This window comes from Taurulus bubalis (genome assembly GCF_910589615.1).
Source record: "Taurulus bubalis genome assembly, chromosome: 11".
Classification (NCBI taxonomy): domain Eukaryota; kingdom Metazoa; phylum Chordata; class Actinopteri; order Perciformes; family Cottidae; genus Taurulus; species Taurulus bubalis.
In genome coordinates, this window is record NC_136599.1 from 24,853,485 (window position 1) to 24,880,124 (window position 26,640).

Genomic DNA, 26,640 nt, shown 5'->3' on the forward strand with positions numbered 1-26,640 from the left:
TGACCGCGTGTGTGCGAGCCTTGCTGTTTGATTTCCTGCTCCAGTATATGCAGTATACGATGCAACCGTTTGCTTTTACAAGGTGAGCATGGAGTGCAGCTCGGGTGTTAGAAGGGGAGAGGAGGGAAAGCAGGATGGTGTGTCCTGTTCGGGGTTTTTTGTTTGGTAAACTTCTATAGCTTTATGTGTGTGATACACATGCGGCAGCCGGCGGTTCTGCTGAGTGAGGCCGATACAGAAGTGTCTTAAAAACCTGCATTCTCTCTACTGACCAGCAGGGGACGGCTGTAGAAGTTTATGAGAAAATGACTCTACTTCTCTATTGATTTATTCCCTCAGTCAACATTGTAAAGATGAGCTTATGTCTCAATCTCTACTTTCAAGTCTTCTTCAATACAGCATGATGTTCATTTAGTGAATTATGGTCTATTTAGAGTCAAACAGACTATAAAGCAGGGGATGCTTTAGGGCGGGCTACAAGATGATTGTAGTCAGCAAAGTAAATATTGGAGCCTCATATTTTACAAACATTCTGACACAAAAATATGTTTCGTGTGTATATATAATAACACAAAAGTTCACATTATATATACAAACGTGAACACTGCCCACTTATAAAAACATAAGATTGACAAATATATCTGATGCACACACAAATCACATGAACGTATCACTAATTATAATACGGGTAGATCAAATCAAGCATTCTGATTGGTTAAGAGTGAGTCACGGGGTGTATTTTATTCAGCCATAAAGTACTGTACAGCCTGTACGTTGTGTATCGCATTTCAGTGACAGAGAAAATAGTCCCGTATGTGTATGGTGGTTGCCGCGTTCCGTTTGAGCTAACGTTACTGTTAGCGAAGAGCCCCGTTGCAATACTGTGAACACTCAAGCAATACACCTGCAAGTTAAGGAAACCAACGTATGCGAGTCGTTACTGCGGACGTTACAATATCAAAGTTTACACGAACATTTTTGGTAACTGTCAAGCTTGAAATGACAACTAATGGTCGCGCAATTTAAATCTACCTGTTATTTTAAGTGCGCACTGATATGGAACGCTCTACATGTAAACAGGCTGTACAGTACTTTATGGCTGAATACAGTACACCCCGTGACTCACTCTCAACCAATTAGAATGCCTGATTTGATCTACCCGTATTATAATGAAAAACAACCTCCCCTCAATGGTGTGTTTGCCTTCCAGTGAAACCGGGGTAAAAGACCTGGAGAAGAGGAAGCCCACTCCTGCACTGAGGTCTGTGTTGTGACTCAGGAGAACTTCCCCTTCCCACTCTCTCCTCCAGTGGGCCTTGCTGGTGCTGTCGCTGTGTGTTTCCTGTAAGAAGAGAACATCTATACCTTTCATTCTGTTAAATTCATAGATAGATGTTCTCTTCTTTACCTCTCTGGCTCCATTCACATTCAAACTCCCCAATCTCAAATTATTCATTGCGAGTAAGAGATTTAAAAAAATAAAAATAAAAACCAATAAATTAATTTAAACACACATTGGAGCTTTCCAAACTACCCAAAAATACACAACAAAACTAAGGTGAAACCCAACCAATAAACCACATTAAATTATACTAAGGTGGAAAAATAAATCGAAAGAAACGTTCACTCAGCGACTCACTCACACACTCACTACCAGCATGCACCAGAGAGAGAGAGAACTGAGAGAGAGAGAGAACTGAGAGAGAGAGAGAGAGAGAGAGAGAGAGAGAGAGAGAGCACTGAGCCGTTGCCGGTGCCTCCGGTTGGTTGCGCTCTCCTCCTCCTCCTCTTCCTCTTCTTCAGCGCCGGACAGAGAGACACCGGGGAGCGCACCGTGGACGCGTGAATGATGAATTCACTTTAAATCTGGCTCACAACTTTCACTGCCTCTCTCTCTCTCTCTCTCTCTCCCTCCTCCGCGAAACACCACAAGAACATTTCTCCGACAATGGATTAACCGCAATCACGACCCTATTGTGAATGAACGCACCTTCTTCTTCATCATCTCCTGCTTCTTCTTCTTCCTCTTCTTCTTCTTCTTCTCTGCGGATGCTCATTAGCGTCGCGAGTCGCGATGATGGCATCGATAGGGGAATTCGATCCTCTCAACACCAGAGTCCCTGCAACTAAAATAGAAGTTACCGTCTCGTGCCGGTAAGGTCGAACCCCCACGCAAATACACGCACGTGGATGTGAATGTGTAGATGTGAGATTAAAAGTGTGCATGGTGGGGAAAAAAGATGCAAAAAGATGTCAGATATGGAACCCAGATGCAGGCGCGCGACATCAAAGTGATATAAGTTAATTACATGTATGTGTGTGTGTGTGTGTGTGTGTGTGTGTGTGTGTGTGGCAGATGTGAATGTTGCTTTTCTTCTTCTGTTGAAACTAATGTGCACCTTTTAACATGATTATTGTTTTAACGTTCAAGATGTACATGTTAAGTGGCTGTCTGACACAAATACACAAGACACAAATATCTAAAAAATATTGATATGCATCCGTCCATCTATTCCATGCGCGAGTCCCTGATGTCAGGTATAAATTATATAAATACATTTATACATCAATGCCTTTTAAAAGCCTTGGTTTCTGCGGCAGGTGCAGCTGATGACCCGCTGATAGACACAGACGCACTTGCAGGTTGTTCATTGTTGCTGAGAATCAGTGTCACAGCTTTAACATGATGCAATGTTATACATTTAAAAAATGCTGTCAGTAAAATCATCATCATTAAAAAAGAAGAAGAAAAAAAACACCATATTGATGTCATCTCCCCTGTGACTAAACATCACACCTGCTCCTCTGCTCCGGGTTGAGCTGACCGGAGCAGGAACTCAGTCACGGGTTCCTCAGCCTGTCAGCCCGCTCACCGGTCCGCCTCCTGAATAAATGAATAGCAGGCTGCTCCCGTGTGGTCCTTCCTCAGATCCGCCAGGCACCTGAGTCAGAGACGGCCCCAACCTGGGAGAGGGCGTGGGCTTCCGATGCATGGGTGACGGGGTTCTTTTGAGTCTGTAGATTTCTAGACATTCCCCAAAAGCTACCATTAGATATTGCATATTTAAAAATGAAATAGCAAACTTGTAATAGAACATATGTAATCAACTGCAAAGGCTTCATGGTGACATCAATTAGTATTTCTCAAACACGTTCTGTTGACACTCTCTAAACTGTTTGGGGCGTTACAATTCTGCTGGAATTCAAATATGTAGTGAACAACCAAGTAATTGTTCAGAGATTTGTACTTATTGTGTTGTAAAAAAGAACCGAAAAGAAATCTCATTCAACCCAAAGCAAATGATAAAGACTGTGATGTTTTCCCTGATGTTTTCCCTGTGATCATACATTTTATCTCAGACTCTGAGGCAGAGCATCTCTTACACCCACCAAACTTTCCAGTTTGATTCCTCTCTATACTGAGCAGGTTTTTACAGAGGGGTTTGTTCATATATCATTCACAGCCTGATTTATACTATGGGGACGGGACGGGACAGTGAGCCTGGTTGTGTCCAAAAGTAACACAATCCTTTACAGCTCACCTATTAACATTTCTTCATCTTCATCAGACCACTACTAGTGACCGAGTGTATACTATATTACGTGGCTTACTGTGGCTCGTGTGTCAGGGTAAAGGGTTGGCAGCACGGTATTTTTAGATGTTGGTTCCACACAATTACCAAGGGAGCAATTTAAATTGGCCCATGACCTAACTTATCCGGGGCTGAGCTGAGATTGAAACACTCTGGGGAATGAAATACAAAAGGCATACAAAAATGGAGTTGAGGAAATGTAAATGAATGAATACATTGTCTCAAAACTATTTAAAAAAAGGACTGGAAGGATCCATTCTTACCTGAACTTTTGCTGTTTCTACAGGAGTCTGCTGGATGTGGACACGTTCTCCAAGTCAGATCCAGGTATGTATGTCTCGCTGTCTGAGAGGGCTTAATAATAGAATAATGTTTGTTTTTCGGCAATGCTTGTTTAAGCAAATCAGTTATTGTATTACCAAATTGGATATTTAACTGAATATCTCTGAAAAAAAACCTGGGAAATACATTTGTATTTATTTGTTGACACGTTTAGTGTCCACCGTGTATTATTTCTTACTGCGAGAATAGCAGCACTATTTAATGGATGATGCACTCTTGCACTGGTAAATAACCCAGAAGGTCAGAGCTATTGATGGGCGATACGTCTGCTGAAAGAAGGGGAGGAGGAGGAGGAGGAGGAGGATATGTCACTCTCACCTGTCTTAAAAACTTGAGAGCCCTGTGCTAACTATGACGGCCCTGACCCAAAGCATGAAGGAGAAAATGACTGGCCTCGAGGAGAGGTCGAGGAGGAATAATATACACATTTTTGGCGTACCGGAGGGCACGGAGGAGAATTCAACAGGCAAGTACCTGGAGCGCTTCCTAACCACCGAACTCGAATTGCCTAGAGACATTCCACTCCAGATACAGAGAGCGCACAGGGCCCTGGCGCAGAAGCCACCTCCGAACGCACCCCCCAGATCAATTGTAGTTAATTTCCTTCAATTCAAGACCAAGGAAATTGTGCTAAGCGATGCATGGAAGAGGAAGATTCACGTGGGAGAGAAGACGATTTTTTTCGACCATGATTATGCAACTGAAGTGGTTCAGAAGAGAAAGGCATACAGGGCCATAAAGAAAATACTGAAGGAAGAAAAGATACGCTTCCAGACCCCGCTGGCGAAGATGCACATTCACTGGCCAAGCGGAGCCAAGACCTACGACAGCGCAGAGGAAGTGGCGAGAGACATGGAGGAGAGAGGATACGAGGTGGGTCTCACGGGAGAAAGCGCCGCAACCGCAGAGAGGGAAAAGATACGAGACCGGGCAGGATGGCAACAGGTGACCCGAAGCAAGATGGGGAGGACGGCGGCGGCTGTTGCCAGGGAGAAGCTGAAGGGCTTTCAAAGAGGGAAATGAATCTGGCGCGCTGACCTGAAGGGATGTTTTAAGGGGCATGGAACCCAGCTGGACGGACTATGGGGCATGTTAACGGACCTCTACTAAATGCAATGTAACTGATGCCGAGCGAGAGAGACTGAAACGACAGAGTTGGACATATCTAGACAGAGAGGAACCCTACAGAATGGGTTTGATTTCGGTTCTAGGGAAGGGCCCTTTCTGAGAGGAAGGATTCCCCCTCAACCTACCAACGGGACTTGGGGGAGACGACTTCCCCCCCTTTTGGAATAAGGTTGTATTTTGTTTTATTGCTTATTATAATTTCATGTTATGTTTTATTGCACGTTATGCAATGGTAAATGTTCATTGTTTACTCAACCTACTGTTATACAGGTCACTTAATAGGGTTATTGACTTAGGACAAGATGGGTACGACTGTTAGTCTGGTGTCACTTAATGTTAATGACTGAATACCCCCAAGAAGAGAGACAAAGCTATGACGAAATTAAAGAAGGAAAGAGCCCAAATTATATATCTGCAGGAGACTCACCTTAACAAAGTTGAACATAGAAAGCTAAAGAGATACGGTTATAGAAATCTGTACAGTAGTTCTTTTAAGGGAGGCCCCAGAAGGGGTGTGGCGATCATGATAACAAATCAGATGCAATTCGAATACGAAAAAGAGATAAGGGATAGGGAGGGAAGATATATTATTGTAAAAGGGAAGCTCGACAATGTGAAGGTTACTCTGGTGAATGTATATGCCCCCCCAGACTGTGATAAACATTTTTTTAGATTGCTATTCGATGTTATCGCAGCAGAAAAAGAAGGGATTCTAATTTGGGGGGGGACCTGAATGTAGTTTTAAATTATAACATGGACACCAACATGGATAACGAGCCTCAAAAAATCGAAAATACAAATATCTAAATACATTATTGGAGGAGATGGGATAGGTCGATATATGGAGGTATCTTCACCCGCTAGAGAAGGATTTCACACACTATTCGGCGGTGCATAAAGTACATTCTAGAATAGATTATTTGTTTGTGGATTCAGGAAATGTACACAGGGTGAAAGATTGCCACATAGGGGGTGCAGATGTGTCCGATCATAACTCTTTGTGCCTTGACATAGGCATCAGTAACTGAAGAAGGATAACTAATTGGAGATTGAATGTGGGTCTACTGAATAATGAACAAAGGAAGGACAAATTCAAATTGGAAATACAGAACTATGTTATGGAAAACGACAATGGGATGGTGGAGCCAACGATGGTTTGGGACACCTTGAAGGCAGTTATGAGAGGCAGATTAATCTCGGAATCGACCTACGCAAAAAAAAATGAAATTAGAAACGTACACAAAAAATATAGAACAACTGAGAGAATTGGAAAGAGACTAACAGAACTCGGCGGACTTGGACACACAAAAGAAAATTAAACTCATAAAACTAGAGATAGATAAACATCTAACAGAGGAGATGGAGCGGAAGATTCTGTTCTGTAAGCAAAATTATTATGAGATAGGCCTGAGAGCCACTAAATTATTGGCGAGACGGACCCGTAAGCAACTCGCGACTAGTCAAATCCATAAAATTAGGGACCCTCTTACGAACCAATTGATCAGCAGAGCCGGAGGATATAGAAAGAATATTCCAGAGATATTATGAGGAGTTATATACACAGCCAAAATCTGCACAAAGAGAGGAGATTAAGTCTTTTTTAAACACACTAGACCTACCAAAGATAGGACAGACACAGAATGATACCCTAACAAGGGATATTTCAATATAGGAGGTAGTGGAGGCAATAAACAGATACAAAAATGGGAAATCTCCTGGGAGTGATGGATAACCGGCAGAATGGTATAAAACATTCAAAGACGAACTCTTTCCGCTGTTAGTTAAATCAATTAATTGGACATTACAAAAAGGCAAATTGCCACCAACATGGACAGAAGCAATAATAACAGTCATACCTAAACCGGGGAAAGATAGGGAATTATGCGGAAATAATCGACCAATATCATTACTAAATATGGACTACAAGGTTTATACATCTATTATTGCTAGACAATTACACAACTTTACACGGGATTTGATTAACGAGGACCAAACAGGATTTGTGAGCGGGCGACAGACGCACGATAATATTAGGAGGACTCTGCACATTATAGACCAGGCAAACAAAGAGAAAAAAGACACGATTCTGGTTAGCGTAGATGCCGAAAAGGCGTTTGACAGTGTAAATTGGACTTTCCTATTCACAGTGTTAGAGAAGTTTGGATTCAACGATAAATCAATACAGATTGTCCGGACTCTATATCAACGACCTACAGCTAGAATCAAAATAAATGGAAGCCTATCTAACAAGTTCGAGCTACAGAGATCAACCAGACGGGGATGCTGTTTGTCACCAACCCTGTTTGCATACTTTATTGAACCACTGGCCCAAGCCATATGCGAAAATAGACAAATCCAAGGGGTGACAGTGGGCGGAGTGGAACATAAGGTCGGCCTCTTCGCAGATGACGTCATTGCATTCCTTGAACGGCCTAGTGAATCATTGCCTGAATTGTTAAACATCTTGAACGCATATGGGCAGCTATCAGGATATAAGATAAATATAACTAAAACCCAAGTGCTCACTATCAATTATTCACCACCAAAGGAGATCAGGGGAAAAAAAAAAATTAAATTGGAATCTAAAGAAAATTAACTATTTAGGGGTAGAAGTGACTAGGAATTTATCAGGACTATATAGGGCAAATTATGATAGGATTAACCGAGAATTATTAAAAGATATACATAGATGGACCACACTAACATTGGATTTTAGCTCAAGGATTGAATTAATGAGAATGAATGTATTACCCAAGAAGAATACTTCCACGCGGCCCAGCTGAGATATGTGCATAATTGGTGTAAACTGGATTAGGAAGCAAAATGGAAAGAAATGGAAAAATCATTTGGAATGTATCCGATACAGAGTATAATAGGAGATAAGGAAACATTTAAGAATGTTAGAAATCAAATGGATTCGATCACAAAATTCACCTTGGAATTATGGTTCAAATTACTTAGACATAATAAGGCGTAGAAGAATGCAAATATATTGAAATGGGTGGCTTTAGATAGCAGTTTTAAACCAGCTGGACGCGGTGGGGGATTCGGACGGTGGGCGGAGAAGGGCATTACGGCATGGTGCACACTGGTGGAAAAAGGGAGGATAAGGAGTTTTCAAGATTTGAAAACGAAATATGACCTGGATTGGCGGGAATTTTACAAATATTTACAGGTACGGGATTATTATGGGAAACGGATTGAACAGGAGCTCTCTCTCAAAGTGAACAAGGTGGTGTAAGTAATGATTGATGCATATAAAGGGAATCGGGTTAGAACTATAACTACATTATATAAGGCATTGTTGGATGACAAAAACGCAACAGGGTATATAAAAGAAAAATGGGAAAGAGAATTTGACATGGAAATATCTGAAGATGAATGGGATAAGATGTGGGATAAACATAAAACAACAACCTGTTTGCGAGCCTGGAGAGAGTTTATTTGAAATTTAAAATATCAAATAATTTTTCTGAAACAAGAAAATCACGTTGGAGAAATTGTGGGTCATCTGAAGCCAACCATGCACATATATTCTGGAATTGTCACAAAATAATAGGGTTTTGGGGAATGGTCCATAGGATAACACAAGATATTCTGGGATACGAATTCCAAATTAATCATAAACTGATGTATCTGTGTATGTACACAGAGAGTGATGTACATGTTGGGGACTTGTATCTATTCAAGATACTCATGGTTGCAGGTAAAAAGGCCATTACAAGAAAATGGGGGACGGAGGATCTACCCACTCAGACCCATTGGGTGGACACAGTGGGGGAAATAAACATTATGGAAAGACTGACACAGGCTACGGCTGACAGGATCACGGATGGACAGTAAATGTAGGAAGTGGACTCTATGGCAGTTGACACAGACTTGATATGACAGCAGGTTTTTCATTTTTATTCTGGTTGTCGATGTTGTTGATGACTTGTATTGGTGTACTTATTGTTGAATAAAAAGAAAATGGTAAAAAAAAAAGTTATAGCTATTTTATAATTTAATTTTAAAATCTTTAAATGTGATTATAATATAATTTTTACAGATGCAGCTCAGTGATTGATGGCATGTAGGACAGACATGGCTGCAAACTGTAACACGACAAAGTATCGGTGGCATTCAACTGCAAGACCGTTATTCTTTTTTTTTTTTTAAATCCTTGATTCTGGTCTTTGAATTGCCGACTAATGCTTTGGAGGCCAACCGACTCTCTGCAGGAAGTGGTCTGGTTGTCACTCCGCCAGCAACTTACAAGAAGCTCTCAAATATTTATTTGATTTCAAAGCACGGCATTTTTCCAATCGAAGAAAATAAGGGAATAAAACATGAAGAGAGACAAAAAGGGCTGGATGGCATTAAATAATCGCAAAGAGCATGGTACACGCTGTGGAAGTGTTAGTTAGAGAGTGAAAGTAGGGCGGAGGATCTAAGTGCGGCGCGACAGTCATTCGGTGCAACTGTAAAACCTTACTAATCAAACTTGACTGCCTGTTACAAGAGATCAATTGATGCAGTTTTCAAGAATTGTCATTAGCGAGAACTACCTTCATCTCCAGCTGTCCATAATTTAATAATTTTTAGCTTCACAGATGTCCCAGAACAACAATGATCACAGCAAAAACTGTGGCAGGCAAGGCGGCAGAAGAGTGCCAAAAAAGTGCTTTAGTCAGAAAACTAAAGTGTGTTTGTCGAAAAACACCTCAAAGAGCCGAGGGGCCGTTTTAAAGAAAATTACAACTTCTCTTCACCTGGCAATCCAAATTGCTCTTTTACAAGTTATAGGTGTTTATCCACTCTTGCCCTCCTGACCCTCAAGCTTTCTACCGACTGAAAGTCTGGCTGCAGCAACAGAACAGCAGCGCGGTGCCTTTGAGAGACCCTCAGGTGCAGCTTTCTCAGACAAATGTTACCCCAATCAGCCAGGCAGTTGGGCCTTTTGAATGAGTTACACAAGTCACAGCTGGAGAGCACAGCTGTCTTACTCCTCGCCCGTTCTGGTCTCGAGGCTCGGGTCATAATGCCCCGTGACTGGCCGCAGATGTGAGGGGCAGCTGGAGTAGCTACTGGGCTCCAACCAGTATAGACAAGGAGAAGTGGTGCATGAGCTTTTCCTTCAGTCCACAACATAAGCCAACGGGGTGAACAGTTCCCTGAGCTGCCTGGACGGATTTAATAAGATAGACGCTGTTAACCTAAGTAACGAGGATGGCACAGGCAAGAGGGAAGAGATTCAAGACACAGCGGAGGTGCAGACCAGGCGGCAACCTCCGCTTCTGAAAAGTGAAGTCGATGCTGAAGTGCCTTAAACATGCATTCTCTCTGCTGACCATCAGGGGGCGACTCCTCCGGTTGTATAGAAGTCTATGAGAAAGTTACTCTACTTCTCACTTGATTTATTCCCTCAGTAAACATTGTAAACATGAGTTCAAGTTTATAGGAGGAGCAAGATGCTGCTACGTTTCGGTTATCTGCAAGAAAAGCTTTACTATTTTCAAAACAATGGCAAAGACGTGTTCTATCTGTGAGCCTCCGCGTCGGCAACAGTTGGATGAACTGATTAGATGTTGGTCGTCAAATGTCAAAGATGAAAGTCAAGGTGGCCTGACGTCCAACCCATTCTTATGAACACAACATCTCACCTGGAGGAGAATTCTTTGAATTTGGCAGAAATGTCCCCTTGCTGATGAACTGATTAGATTATGGTGGTCAAAGGTCGAGGTGACCTCACACAGTTTTTGACCCCAAAAAAATCAGGTCACATTCATTTCCATTTTCATAAACACACACATAATAAATGAAGCAAAGGTGTGGAGTTATGTCAAAGCAAATTCAAGGCATGAAAAAACAAACAATAATGTAATTCTAATGAACAGAAATTCATTTTAAGGAGTTCAATGCCTGGAAAGGATCTTTAACTTATCATGTTTTCTATCCTCTCTGGTTTAAACCCATTGAAACATATAACTGTATGTTTGCTAAAATGTGTGTAACACAAAGTCTGTTCAGTTCATTTACGTGTGTATTGGTACAGTAGATTGGATGTGCAATATTAAGTTAAGCATGCACATTAGAGTGTAAAGGATAACAATCACATCATCATTATGTATAGTTATGTAATTTTGGCATTCATATGCACACAAATTAGGGTGACACTTGATAATGATTATTATTATTATTATTATGACTATTAGTATTCCAGTGGTTTACGTGGGATTTGAGTGGCCCAGATAATCTACAAGGAACCAAGGACCAGCCCGGAAATGTGAACGTAACATAACTCATAAACCGCGGCTGTCATAGAAGCTTCAGTGACTTAACAACCTGCTCTCTGTTCACTTGTGTCCTGTAAATCTCAGTAGCTGCGCTGCTCAATTGATAATCCCTATTATTTCGAACTGAACTACCTTTTCTGACCTGTCCATTGCCGGATCACATAACATGCTGTTATTTCGACATGTATCTGAATACATTTGTCCACGAGTGGTTTCGTAAGCTGGACGACGGTCACAGCTGCTCCCAGCTGCTGGCGTCCAGTCTTTACGACCGCCGAGTCTCAGCCGTCGGTGATTTGGCAGCAAAGTAACACAGGAGCAAAGCATGCCGGCAGTGCTGTGACTGCAGTTTATGACAGGAAGGAAGTAATTAACAGTGTGGGTGCCGTACAGGAGAGAGGAGATTGACCCACTCAATCAGACGCTCTCTTTCCACCTCCCATGTCAACGTTTTAAATAAATTATGCTCGCTAACTCAGAGCTTCTCATATGGGAGGAACCACTGTCGAGGCTGATCGTGGAAATGCTAAATATAGTAACATCACAGGACAGAAAAGACAAAAATACACAATATAAAATCAGGCTGAAAAGAGCTGCTTGACATCACACAGCTGAAGGTGAGTTAATCACTTCATTCTTATGTTAATATTATTCAGCACTAAAAAAGTGCTGAATAATACTTGGGGTGGTTATATACAGCTGACCCAGTAAATGGGTCAGCTGTATATAACCACCCCAAGTTGGTCCATGGTAGAAGGGGTGAGGAATATGAGGAGTTGGCTTTATTAAAATATGTTATCTTGAATGGAATTTCATGGAGAGCCCTGACCGAAATAAAATCACCCTTATTAACAAACTTCCCTGATGAGGATGATGAAGCTGATGGATCTGATAAAGATTGGGCGGGGATGGGGAGGTCGAGGGGTGCGTAACGGCAACATGAATGAACTGAAGGTGGAGAGAGTCATATTTAAAAGAGACAAGATGACAGGCTAACACTGTCATTGTTTTGTTTGATTTAAACAACTGATTTCATGATTGACAGCCCCGAACAATGACAGCAAGTAAATAATGAGTGAGCATGCGCGAGGAGTGATTGGCAGATGTATGATAAATAAATGACGGGCTAAGGCATACAAGAGTATGGTCTTCCTAATTGAATTTACGCTATAGCTTCAGGAGGAGGAAAGTAACAACAATGGCTGCTCTACTTCATGTGACTACTTGGCAAGGAATCAAAGGTGATGAGGCACCACAGAAGGTCTCATCAGATAATCAAGTCACAGTGGAGGACATATTTCTATTATCTGATCACAAGGACTCTATTAGACAGAGGTCACCTGGACCGATTTTTTATATTCTATTTAGTTACACATTCGATTGATATATCATGTCAGTTGACACGTGGGAAAGTTAAATGTTACAATTTGATCGCCTACAAATATCTTATTGAGCATTCAGTTGCACTTAGCTCCACCTTCTCGTGGCAACGGCCAAAACCCGAGGCTTTCAAATGGCAGTCCATGTTGGCTTTGTTGAACCTGTTAAGGCGGGACAAACCGTGATCATTTTTATTGGTGGGTGTAGATTTGTGACCTAATAAATTCCCATCAAAGCTCCGGCGGTCCTTCAACCAGAGACTCATTTTCATGTATTTCTGTCCAGTGTTTCTGCAATTCTAAAAGTGAAAACAGGTGTGCATCATCTCTCCTTGCAATGAGTGACTGAGCTTTCCTCATGCGGTTTGCGGAAGGGTACAGCTTTCACAATGGCTGTAATAAAAAAAACGATGGGATGAATCTTGACTTAAGGTTCCACTTACTAACTAGTGGCGTCCCTAGGCTAAAACATCCTTTAGCCCCGGATGTTTTTTAATTAGCCCCGAATATTAATTAAAAAAAATAAAAAATCTTTTTTTTATTTTTATTTTGGTGATGTCATTAAATTAAACTATTGTTTCTCACATGGACAACTTATTTATAACTCTAACATGCTACATATGTGCGTGTGTTCTGGTTTGTATGTTTTCTCCCCTTAAAATTACAATCCAATAGCCTATCATCATACTTAACCTTAGGGCACTAGGACCTTGGGGAGGCTGCTGCGCTGGCTTTCTCACTCTGTAATGTCTCTCATCAACCACAGCAGGATTACACCAAGGAGTTTATCTCATAGTAAACTATACCGAGGAGTTTAGCTCAACGTAAACTACACCAAGGAGTTTAGCTCAACGTAAACTACACCAAGGAGTTTAGCTCAACGTAAACTATACCAAGGAGTACCATCATACAATATTTATCATTCGATAATTAAGATGTACTTGAAATGTTTTTATTTTTTATTTTTGTTATTCATGTTTTTTTTTTACTATTGAATGGTATGTTTGACACTGAACTAGTTCATCTTTATCTCAGTGAGATCCAAATTAGCATAAAATATCATTGGTTTGTAAAAACTACACAGACAACAAAATAGATCAAAAATCTTATTCCTTTCTGCTCAAAATAAAATAAGTAAACAACTCAAAAGTTGACACTGTCAGGTCCATTCTCCATCCATTGGATTTGGGAGTGACGTGGATATGAAAGCTAGTTTATCCGTCTTTCCTTTACAAGCAGGAAAAGTATTTCTCTCTCGTTATTTGAGAAAAGTTCATATTTATGTTCACTATGACCCTGACATTCTGTCTCTTCTATTATCATATACTGAATGAATGCAAGCAAAACTACAGAGCAAAATCACACTCTTTCTGATTGAACCAATCTATGAACTGTCTGAAACAATGGATAAATTAAACACAATGAAAAAAATTGCCGCATGAAGCGCGCGCACACATGCCAGTTCTCTAGGGGCTAAGCCCCCCCTTTCCTTGAATCCTAGAAACGCCCCTGTTACTAACTTCCTTTTTGGAGCTTTCAACCATTTGTCGTAGTTTTAATCTGGCACGGTCGCTTCCTTAACTCCAGAATGAACTTTCACACTCCAAAAGACCAAACCACAGAGAAGCCCACTGCAAGCGAAGAGTCAGAAAAAGCCAGCAAGAGCCTCGGAGGCCACGCTGATGTGAGTGCAAATTACCAATGCGCGGCTCCAAGGGATCAAAGTTAGTGATCAATGACGGAATCCACAGTGCAGAGAGATAACAACACCGACATGAAAGACGGAAGCACATGATTGCACATTTGGGACACGTACAAAAATAGAAGGAGAGAGCAAATTAGAGATGGGAACCCCCCCCCTCACCCCTCCAAAAAAGCTTCCACACTTTGATGGTACTCAGAAGATGCTCTGCAATACCCAGTGATTGATATTCACTCTCATTCCGGAGCAGTGTCGAATCACCGCCTTGTGTGTTACACCTGAGGTAGTCAGAGCGTCGTTGCCCTGATTAGATTCTCCTCGAGGATGCGATGGGGAAAATCATACATGTTTTTTTTCTTCTTCTTTCTGTGGTTTTGTGTTGCAGCTCTGTACAAGAATGCACCGAGATGCCAGAGCAAAGACTCTGAAGCACTTCTCCTTATCTAATTTATCGATGACTCAGTGTTTGCCCTTGGGGACGTTGTATCACGCTGCCTGGTCATTGTCTAAATTACATTTATTTCTCTTACTTCGCCATCAAATTACCCAATGCCTCTTGGTATCTGCCCACACGCTCCGGATGTATAACAATCAATGCGTATCCAGAGGGAGCATCCAGGAGGCTGGCTTGCAAAAAAATTCGTATTGCCGTTTCATGTTGGATGTTTGGCAAACGTACTGAATGAGAGGTGGGATACAGAGGTGGGCAATAAAGCTTCCAGTTATTTTCACTTTTCTTTCTACTCACAATTTCTTTGTGCTGCGTCACATTGCAAGTGTTTTTAGTTTTTACTCTGACGGTTTAATCTAATATGCTTTACAAAGACCATGAACTCCAGGCATGCAGTGTCCAGGGTTGCAGCGCTGAAATTGTTTCTTGGTCTCGATTATTTCTTCTTTCTCTCTTATCTCAGCCCGTCTCATTCTTTAGCCTCTGGTCTCGCCTACTACTACTGTCTGTGATCTTGCCTCTCCTGCTCAATGATGTTGCTGGGTGATTTCTCATAGAATGTAATGTGTAATTGTTACAACCCAACAGAGATTCATCACCAGCTCGGCAGCTCCAAGCACAGTTTTAGCGTCTTCAAAGCTCATTGTTTGTTTTGTTTTACGGCCGGCGGCTTGTTTTTGGTTGAGTCTCATCTACTGAGCCTACTCACCGCTCTCTTTGGCAACATAGAGGCTGTCTTACCTACTTCATAGAGGCTGCTGGGATCGTAAGCAGCCTAAAAGAAACCAACGTAGTTCGGCGTGACATTTTTACTTGACAGATTACAAACATGGCATATGCTCACGGGATCAAGATCAAAGACAACCTTCTTAATAAAAATGACGAGAAGTCCCCAGGTCACGTAACTTCATGCCGCAACAATAGGAAAAGAATGTAACGTTTAGGCACAACTAGGTTAGGTTTTGTTATGTTTTGGGTGAAATTAAAGTTTGTTACTGAACTTCAAATGAATTCTATGTACTTTTAAATAAGTTATTTTTATTTTAAAGAGACAGATATTTCCCTCAATTGAGACCAAAACAGAGCTAAAAAGAGGGGACACATAAGTCATAATGAATGCTAACTCATTATACAGATCAACTTAATAACCAGATTAAACACGTCTCGGCAACAGCCTCGACACCAACACGTGGCGTAATAATGGAATCAATCACGTGTTAACACTAATATTTTGCTCACCCAGGATTAAGGTTATGTAAGCCCTTTTTTGGAAAGCGCTCATTCATGCTGTGTACTAATTTATACTGTCAGTCAGTGTTTCAGAGTAGCTGTTGTTTTAGATGATGGATGGTTTCATTTTGAAACAAGGCTCCGTTCATAAACCATGCTCTGCCTTGCTGGATATACTCACACGGCTGTAGTCGGTCCAGTCTCAGGCCGGGTTTTAACGTATTCTGAGCATGTGTGACCTCAGACACACTGGTGTCGCCCTTGGGGAGACGTAAACGGCTCTGGTGCAAGTAAAGATCCTCTCCATTTGAACTGAAGAATTTAGATGATGGGCTAGCCAAGGGGGAGCGAAAGAAGTTCTAAGAAATTTTTGTCAGAGACAAACTAATCATTTCATTCTTTGCGAGACAGATTAAAATAATGTAATTCATGAGATATTTTCCTTCCTGTTCCCAACCTCTTAGATTTACTTCTTCTTTTTGTTTCCCTCTCACTGAATCCAACCTTTTGCGCTTCAAAAAGCGTCACTTCTGGCTCCTATTACATCACATTGATATCATTTTAGTACTGAAAAAAAAGAAAAACTGACGCTGGCTCGTTAAAACTTGAAAGTGCGAGAGTGAACACTGAGGCGATCTTTCAGCCGCTCCATGTGCTCAGTGTGCAGCTCCCGGAGCTACGCACCACTTGTATTTCTATCCAACCACCATCTAAAGCTCCACCGGGCTCCCATATGAAACATCCCACTTCTCTTATGTAACATCATTTGCCAGTGGAGTGCTGGCAGTTTTCATCCACATGCGTGAACGTCTCACTCCAATAAAACTCTGTATTGGAGAAAACGGCCTCCCCGCTCCCACCGGTCTGGTAGTTCAGATTAAATACAATTAAATGTGTAGTGAAATCAATGAAGATTATTATTCTTCCACCATTGCCAAGTCACATTTGTTATATTTCCTCCACTGCGTGATACTCCATGAACATTTCATTTTGTTGCATCTGCTTTAGGATTGTGACTCACTAGTAGGTAGGAGTTATGGTATATTATTAGTTATAGCACAGCAGGTGTGGTTTCAGCTCGGAGTTTGTTCCCTGTGCTGCTGTGGTTTTACAATGACTCACCTTGGAAGACCATATTCTGAGACATGAACTATATGATTTAGGCTGCCTTTATGTGACACACAAAGTCTTTGTCATCACGTCTGCGGTACAGCTGCGATTTTCTATACGTGCTGTGAAGTATTTGAGTATGAACTTTGTGAAAATTGCTTTTAAACAGTGGTTAAGTCGCAGAAAGTCTGTCACGGAACTCGATAACAGACCGAAGAAATGATGATCGTATTTTCCGTTCACAACACTTCCTCATCCATTGTATACAAGTTACGTTGACAAGTTCCACTTCCACAAGCAAGGTCAATTATATTTCGATAAATGCTCAGTGGCGGAGAATGAAGGCTCGAGTCATATCCATCTCAACAAAGGTCAATGGTCTCTAATTACCCTCGAGGTCTCCTGATGAGATCTGAGGACAGAGTGAGCAGCCCCCCCACCCCTGTTGATTCAGACGTCCATGGTCGTCTGTCTCACATCCGAGGCATTTAGAGGCCATATTCATCTCAAAACGTATCCCCTCTCGGTCAGGAAGGTGTTGATACACTTCACAGAGATATTACAAAGCAACATTCAGCCGTTAAATGCTTAGCTAAATTTGAACTTAATATTTCAGCTTCACAAAAAAACAAATAATGATGAACAAATGTGTGAAATAAAAGCGGGGGCTGCAGTTCACCTTTAGCTGGTGGTTGTTTTGGATGCCCTGGTGTTAAACACAGAGCCGGACAAGCTTAATTTGCTAAAAACAAAAAATAGTTGCAAGAAACAGTTGTATTTTTGTGTGTGTGTTTTTCTCTCCATCAGTCACCCACTCAAACCCATTCATACACTGATAATAAGGGCTTATATGCAAGGTGGCTCCTGCCCATCAGGGCTCTAACTAACATTCACACCCATTCATACATTTCACATAATTTGGATTTGGTTAAGTGTGTTGCCCAAGGACAAATAGACAAAGACTAGCGGAGGCATAGATTGAACCACCAATCCTCTAAATGAAGGACGACCCTGCTCTACCACTGAACCACAGTCGCCACAGATAAAGAGCCGGGCTAGCTACGCTAAGCTAGGCTAATTGACGCCACATTAGCTCTGTACTTAAGAGTTACTCCAAGGAACTTCCATTTCGTGTTGATTTTGGTCGGTCCTTCTGGGCTCCTTTCAGTCAGCTAATCCGTCACAGTGGAAGTCTTCATATTTACTATACTATACTATACTATATTTACTAGTGTTGGACACGTGGAGGCATGCGTATTTAATTGAGACAGTTCCATTGTCAGTAAAAAAGTTCCCCACAGTAACTTACTTTTCTCTCTCCCGCTCTTAACAAAAGCAAAAATGTTGTTCTCATCTTAAAGGTCGACTCCATCTGTGTGACGTAGGTTGAAGTGCTGATGCAAAGAAGCTATGCAACGTAGCCCACTGTTGTGGAAGGGGCAATACATTTTGGACCTGCCCTTTAACAATGTACCCACACAGAATTACACAGACTACAGTTCCTATCGGCGCGACAGAGCTTTCAGTTTTTTTAGTTTACTTTTGGCGTTTGTTCCAGCCTGAAGCTGTACTTTTTGAATTTCTTCTTCTTCTTTTTTTATTATTGATTAATTGTATTATTCTTTTGGGCAAAGACAAATTCCCACCCAACATCAGAACTTGATTTTGAGAATCACGATCTATGCAGCGTTACTTTCAGAAAGAAAAAAAGAAAAACCTTCAGGTTCCCTCTATATATTCGCTCCCAGCTGAGCAGCTTTTGTCATAGCTGCTCTCCTGAGGTTTAAGAACGGGTCTCAGGGTTTTGGGGCTCTTTGGCCTTATCCCTGTCTTGGCAGTAGATCAATACATCAGTGGGTGTTTGTGTGCCCACTGCGCCTCACCTGAAATGGCTGCGTGAGAGGTGGATGTGTGCGGGATTTCTGACAGACGAGCCATTCTTCTCCATCTGAAATGTGCCACCGTCTGACAGTGGATTTCCCCCCAACGTTCATCCATCTCATCACTTTACCTCCATGTCCCCTCCTTCTATGCCCCTCATCTATTTCCATATTCCTTCTCCCACCCAACTTGTCTTGTCATTCTTATTCCACCTCCCTCCCCTGCCCTTCCCTTGTTTATTATTCCATTCCTGCCACCTCTCTGTTTCACCTCACGGCGGGCAGTTTGTGCCCCCCAGGCTGTAAGTAAACCTGTGGCATCCTGTCTATGTCTGCCTACTCTCTGATTATACTCTCCTGCAGTGCAAATCCAAGAGGCAGGCTGCCAGAAATCCCCAGTCGAAAAAAGAAAAAAAAGAAAAACCTCACACAGGTTGTTTGCTGTCAGCTCGTTCGGCATTAGCCTGATGAGTCCGAAGGTGCACTCTGCCATTTTCAGTTACGCTTAACACACTGACGGGATGGGCACTTTAATACCGGCAGGGTGGAAACGTTTCTCTCTGTGTGCATGCTGGAGATTACATTGTTCTATGCATTGTCGCAGTCTGTAGAAAATATGAATTAGCTGTAACACTCATCGTGTTCAAATTCATTGATATGAATAGATTACAACTGTGGTTGTTGCAGAGATCTGCGGTGTATTGAGTGCACCTTTTCTTATTATTAATAAAATGATTGTTGTTGTCTCTGCTGCAGCACCTATTTCTGGTTATTACCACACCGTTACAACAAATACAATGCTGGTGACATCCAAAAGCTACATTAACAGAGACAGTGTCATGTGTTTGACAAGCCAGGCCGAAGTAGCCAGAAAAAGAATCCTTCACACCGCAAAATTCGGTCATCCTCTTGTCATATTACAGTGAGACAAAATGTATAGCTGGGAAGTAGACTTGTCATCACTGATTCATATCTTGACCAAAGTCGTAGAACACACAGTGTTCACAAGTATTTTCTTCTTTTGCGGTCCTACTCATTGCCTGCTGCCATGGCCTTGCTGATGCCGCCCCCCACCTACCTACTTCTGCTTCATGGATCGGGGCTATCTGGATCATGGACCATGCCTACTACTCATTATATGAATATGTTCTGTCATATTCATTGAATGTGCTGTAACGGACCACCGTTACGTTGTTCATTCTGGTCACATGACATCTATTGCTTCTGCCCATCCGGGGAGAGGAATCCTCCTCTGTTGCTCTCCCTCAGGTTTCTTCCCCTTTTTTCCCTGTTAAAGGGTTTTTACTATCTTCATTGGGGGAGTTTTTCCTGATCCGATGTGAGGTCCCGGGACAGGGATGTCATGTGTACAGATTTTAAAGCCCTCCGAGGCAAACTTGTATTTGTGATGTTGGGCTATACAAAATAAACTGAATTGAATATTTGTGGCTTTATGAGCAATTGGTGAAGAAAATTAGAATAGCATCTTTTATATTAAATTGCTACATTGCTGGCAGGCATACATTACTGACTTATATGACAATCACAAATATCCTCATCGTAATGCTTACCTGGGAAATTCTTGCTAGCTCTAGCTTTAGGCAACATGTCCTCACTCCCGCCTCGTCACAAAACGCTGCATCTGTATGAGACGCACCAGGCTTTCAACTACATCGAATATAAACCATCTGTATCTTTATTAGACGGTCAGAGCAACTGATGTAGGATAAAGAAAAGTCTGCATGGTGTTTGTTGGAATTTTAGGTTGTACGGGTGGAACAAACAAAGGACTTTCACCCAGTCGACTGCATTCCTTGTCCTGTGTGAAACCAAGTCAACATGGACTGTTTTTACTTTTAAAAATGTTTAGTAATTTCTTTTTTGAAACCTGACCAAGTACTATTTTGCGTGAGTAAACCTAAAACTAAGTCTACATTGTAAGTTTATCTTGAAAAGAGACCCTATTCATATAGCGATTGAAAACTCTTAAGTTTTTTACATTTTGATATTTACCTGTATACTTACAGTATGTAATGTTGCGCATCACATGCGCCAACGTAGAGAGGTGACAGAGGTAGAACAAGTTTCTCTTCTTTACTTTGAAGTTTGCAATTAAAGACGAGATGCATTCAACAGGAGGAACATCTTTTTTTCAAACAAAATGCCCCCAGTGCCCTGCAAAATGTCTGTGCACGACCCAGGAGATACATCTTTTTTCTGTCACCTCGGAACTTTCTTATTTTGTGTAAATAGGATCCACGTAAGAAGTTAATATGATTTTAGCTCAATTCCAAGTCATCCGTGTTCAGAGTTGCTTGGGTGGCCGCCCAACTGTTGTCAGGAGTTGGATTGGGAATCGGAGAGACAACAAATTGTCTTGTGATTCGGCCGCTTTGTGGCCGACCAGACGGGCTCTTTCCTTTCTCAGTCACTTCCCATAAAGAACGCAATCAGTCAGGTTCTCAGGACACGGCCCCACACCGCGGATTAGTCTGAGCCCACTGTCGGGCTGTGGTGCTGTTACTCTACAACCTTGGGGAAACATCAAAGTGCCATGACTTTGATGTCTGTTAAAGACACATAGTCTCTGCATCAATTCAGCTGTTTGGCCAAAGAGAGCATTGGGATGTGACCTTGAGGAAAGCTGATTTATTCCCTGGAGTGTGTTTGCCTTTGTTGTTTTCTGTTCTGTGATCTAATTGAAAGTCTAACACGTTATTCACAAACTGATTACCTTGTATTACCATTTTAAGCAGCACTTTATGCCTTCCCATGTGGTTAACAATCTGACAAAGTGCAGATTGTTTTCCTCTAAAGACGCAATGCCCAAAAGGATTGCTGCCTGCTGCCCTTTCTCTGATCGCCCCTCTGTTAATTGCTCATTAGGAGGGAAAATGTGCTTTTAATTGTCTGATGGTCCAGACAATCTGAAGTTCGTTAGAGCTAATGTCCAAACTTCACAGAGGGGTACAGTGGCTGATGGCGCACCCGTCTAGACACAAACAGCAACACTCGACCAATGAACACATCCCATAAGAGCCTTTAGTGAGTGTTGTTTATTTGCTTTAGCAAGAACTTATAAATCCAAACAAGACAACATGATGAATTTGTGGGTTATAATTGCACTGCCTATTTATGTACTTGTACTCAAAATAAAAATGTGTCCTCGGAAGACAAATGTACGGTATGGTGAACAAACCCCAGCAGGCCTTTGTAAACAGTAGAGCACAAGTAATGACTAGTCAGGGGACCCTTTCTTTAATTTAGGCTTAGAGTGAGGCAGTGGCGGGCCATGCGTTTTCAAGCTAGGCCTTCAGTGCCTTATAGTCCACATCAGGGGCGGACTGGGGGAAAAAAGTGTCCCGGGAGTTACTGTCACAGACCAACCCACTCAATACGGCGCACTGCTCAATACACGGCACATTCATACAGACCACCATGTGTGGACAGCAGACACCCACTCTGCCACACGAAACCACCACAAGCATGGAGGGAGGTCACACGGGACGTGGGGACCGACCCGCGGAGCTCCATCATTTTGAGTGAGAAAAAAAGAGACAGCCGCCGCTTTTACGGAGCGCCATTCTGGGCTCGGGGAGTGCTCATACGGGCCGCGTGGACCGACCCATGAAGCCACTTCAACCACCAGCGGACACCCCCGCCGAGCAACGCACAGTATTGCAGCGCCTCTCGGTCGGACGCCTCCAACCTCGCCTGACCTCGCCTGACCAGCCCAACCAGTAAAAACAGCTCCATAGACACATCAACACAACGCCACCACAGATGAAAAAACACAAAAAGCAGGAAACTTACCAGATGCTGTTCATTAAAGACAAAGTCCATCCGCTCTCCTTAAAAAAAGGTTCAGTGGTGCGGTTGTACAGTTTATCAGTGTGCTTCAGGTGGCCATGTACTCCCACTGAGTGTGTACTGACACACTGACCAATCACAGCGTACGTTTATGGTCACGCGTGCCCTGTGGCGAAACAAACGTCCAGAACCCTAGAAGGCCTTCTAATATAGTTTAATCAGCACTCGATTCAATAGAGAAACAGAAGTGAAATGTGATTGGATGAGGAGATCCTTAAACAGCGGCCACCGCATCATGCAGCAGGCTGAAGGCTGGAAGCAGAGCAACAGAGGAGGCTTAGCAGTTTGTTAAATGTTTTGCACCTCCCGCCAGGACAAATTCCTTGTATGTGTAAACTTACTTGGCAATAAATGGTTCTGATTCTGATTCTGAATGACTGAGGCTGATATTTTTTGGGATCACGTTTGATTGTGCCATGAATTACCCCCAATGGTATTTCGTCAATTTAAAAGATAATTGCAAGTCAAGAAAGTAGTACCATTTAGTTTTGTGTGAAACCGCTCAGTGAACTAAATCAACCGTCTCGCACAACATCCGTCATCAACACTAGCTCGCTAGGTACCGTGGCTTTGTGTCACGCACAAACATAACGTTGTCTCACCTGTCGTCTTTCATCCAGCGACTACTGATCGTTTTAGCAGTCGAGAAGCGAAAAGACGAGCCTGTTGCTACCACAAAGAAAACTAAATTGTTCGGTAGACAAACGCTTGTTTTCCGTCTCGAACTGTTGTGGTAAATGTGTATTGATGTAATAATACAAAATAAGAAAGATACAATAACTAATATTGTTCAGGCCATATGCTTCTTGATCTAAGCCTTCAAAAGTAAATCCATTTTCTTTATTTATTTTTTTGTGAATCATTCTTACAGTTATTACTTTAAAAATATAGCCTATAAATATAGCCTATTGTTGTCTATGTTGAAATCTACTTTTTTGACAATGTCTGGAAAAAAATGTTCTGGCAATCCAACGGTTGAGATATTTTGCAAAGTCATGCTGCTCCAAAAGTCCTACAAAATATGTAATTTGTGACCCTTAAGAGTGAATCATGAAGGTGTTTTCTGATCGGACACCATGACTGGATCATTTGTCTGTGCCTTCAAGAAATCTGTAAAACCACTGTTAAACCGTAAACCGTTATATGAAGTGACAGCACTGTGGTTAAGGTTTGTTGAGGTTTAGGGAATGATCATGGTCTGGGTTAAGAGGCACCAAAGTTGATGCGAGGAAAAGCACAATGATTGTCGCCGTTGTCTATAATGATGTAGCTCAAATTCTTTCGTTTCTCATTCAAACATTTTGCTTTTTATTCTCGACTTTGCTGTTAGCTTTGATAGATCCAATGAAAATAGACGTGGGTCTCATGGATTTTTCTTCCCCGAGTGTTTTAATATCAGGCCAATCACTAAAATTGAACTTTGTCTTCATTACTTTCTTTTTTTTTCCATTTTCCTCACGGTTCCCCTTCTTTCCCTTCTTCTTCCTTCCAGTGGTCGTGTTGTATTTGCAGGCCGGGGGAACCAAAGAATGGAGGGAGGTAAGTCGAGCAACCAATACCTGTCTGCCATATATGTTTATTTTTTCTTCTTTCGGGAATGCTAAATTGTCGCCTTTAAGAATTTTCCTTGGCGCTAGTTACCTTCAGCCAGGTATTAAAGAGGTGGTTTGGGGGGTGAGTTATTAAGATAAAGTCCGAAGGCAACTCACTGCAAACCCCTGAGAACAATGCTGTAGAAAATCGAAAGTGTCAACCTCATCGCTTGCCGACAGAAGTGTAACAACTGTCTGAAAAAAACCTGTTTTATACCTGACCGAAACTGATTAATTAATAGTAAAGGTTAAGGAATAAATAAATAAAAAAGGACCTCATTCATTCTAGTTTCTGATGCTTGACAAAAGGAATTTAATCATTGATATTCCTTTTTTCAGTCTCATCAAATATGCACCGTCAGCTCTTCACGACTTCTTTCCGTCTCGCCCATCTGCCGCTCTTTTTTTTTTCTTTTTTTTAAGACGGGAACGGTGACTTTACATTCAATACTGCTTCTTTGAATTTCTTCCCTTTTTTCCTTCTTTTGCTATGTCTCCCCAGCACAGATTTCCTTGTCATCTCTTATCCTCATTTCCCCTCTCATTGTATTTGCCTATGACTTTCTGTCTTTAGTCTCTGTATTTACCCATTTGCAAATTCAAAGTCAACACCGATGTGTCGGTGCGAGCTTTGCCACCACTGATCCGCTCACTTCCAGACACCTCACACCTTTTTATTCCTCGTGGCGGGGCTTTGTCAAAAAACACGGCATGAATTGCACAGCAATCATCAGAGTAAACATTGCGCTCTCAGCCCTGCACGCCGTCAGCAGATAATTGTGCTTGAATGTTTTGAGTTGGTCTTTTTTGCATCGTGGCAGTACAATATCATCTGTAAATTACATTTTGTCCTTTGAGGGACAAACCGTGCATTTGCATTCCAAAAACAAATCACTCGGCCCAAGTAGAATTTGTTTGATCAAATCGATATATCCAAACAGGATGTCTCCAGCGAGTCCATCTTCCATCCTCCATTGTGCAGTGATTATGGTTAGCGGGAAGTTATTGTTATTTTGTGCTTCTTGCACCAGGCTGTGCACTAAATTGTGTTCTGATCACAGGAGATTACATTCTTCCCAGCCAATGGATATGAGCCTCCACTCACTAGCACCCCCACATCATCTGTGGTGGCCCATGGCACTACAGACAACAACTTAAACACTTATATTCGCGATATCATTCATTTGTAAACCGATCAAACTTGATACTGCTGACCTTCAACCCCATCTGGCCGAGTATGAAGTGCTCCACTAAATCAAATAATTTGTGAACACTGTCAGCATGTTTGTACTAAATTAAAACATTTACAATCCCCAGAATAAGATGCCACAAGTTAGTAAACGGTATGGAGAAAAAAGAAAGAAGATCAGCGGAGCGATTGGGACTGTTAGCACATCTGGACTGGCTAGCATGTTTAACCATTTGCTCGCCAGCTGCAGGCGTTCACAAATAGACCGTGTGTCACCAGGCTCCTCGATCCAAACATATTGCTATCCGATTACTATACCATGCATCATTGATATTATAGGACGGCTGTGCAGCAGTAATTCTAACTGTGATACCTCGTAAACAAACTTACAAAACAAACATACCTTGTCTGACACACCTAGTTGCCAGACTGGTTGGACTGCGGTCTGCATGAACTCCATTCAAGTTACCCGAACACAAAGAATTAAGTCTTTTACAAGTCAGCACAAAACAACTGTGCACATGGGGGGATCAAACTTAAATCACAAATCCTCCTTTTGTGCACTGCTACCTTTGTTATTTAAATACATATTTATCCTCAGAGGTTAGCTGAGAAACAGCAAATCAACCCCCCTCCCTCCCCACACACACACACACCCAGTTAAAAAGTATTCACCCAACCTTCACACATGCCCCCCAGCACCTATTAACCAATGAGTGGGATTAAAAAAACAACATCCCCAGCCCCGAAATTAGAAACACTAAGGGGAAATATCATGGGATTTTCCCCGTCGAGTTGATACTCCCAGTCGGCTGCGTGGTCCACTATGGTCCCCTTGGTAATGGCCGGGCTCGGGGACGCAGTTGATAGCCTGGATTATGTGCGCTGGGCACTAAAGA

The 26,640-nt window shown here is 42.0% G+C and overlaps 1 protein-coding gene across 1 annotated transcript in view; it reads left to right on the top strand.

Moving 5' to 3' along the window:
- Positions 1-2,074: 2,074 nt before the first annotated feature.
- LOC306743735 (copine-9-like) overlaps positions 2,075-26,640 on the top strand; it is a gene marked incomplete at both ends in the record, with an annotated part of 73,861 nt that continues 49,295 nt past the window's right edge. The window contains 3 exons of the mRNA XM_079226283.1: positions 2,075-2,154; positions 3,880-3,920; positions 24,453-24,499. Coding sequence (XP_079082409.1) covers positions 2,075-2,154; positions 3,880-3,920; positions 24,453-24,499 — 168 coding nt within the window. The remainder of the gene's footprint in view (positions 2,155-3,879; positions 3,921-24,452; positions 24,500-26,640) is intronic.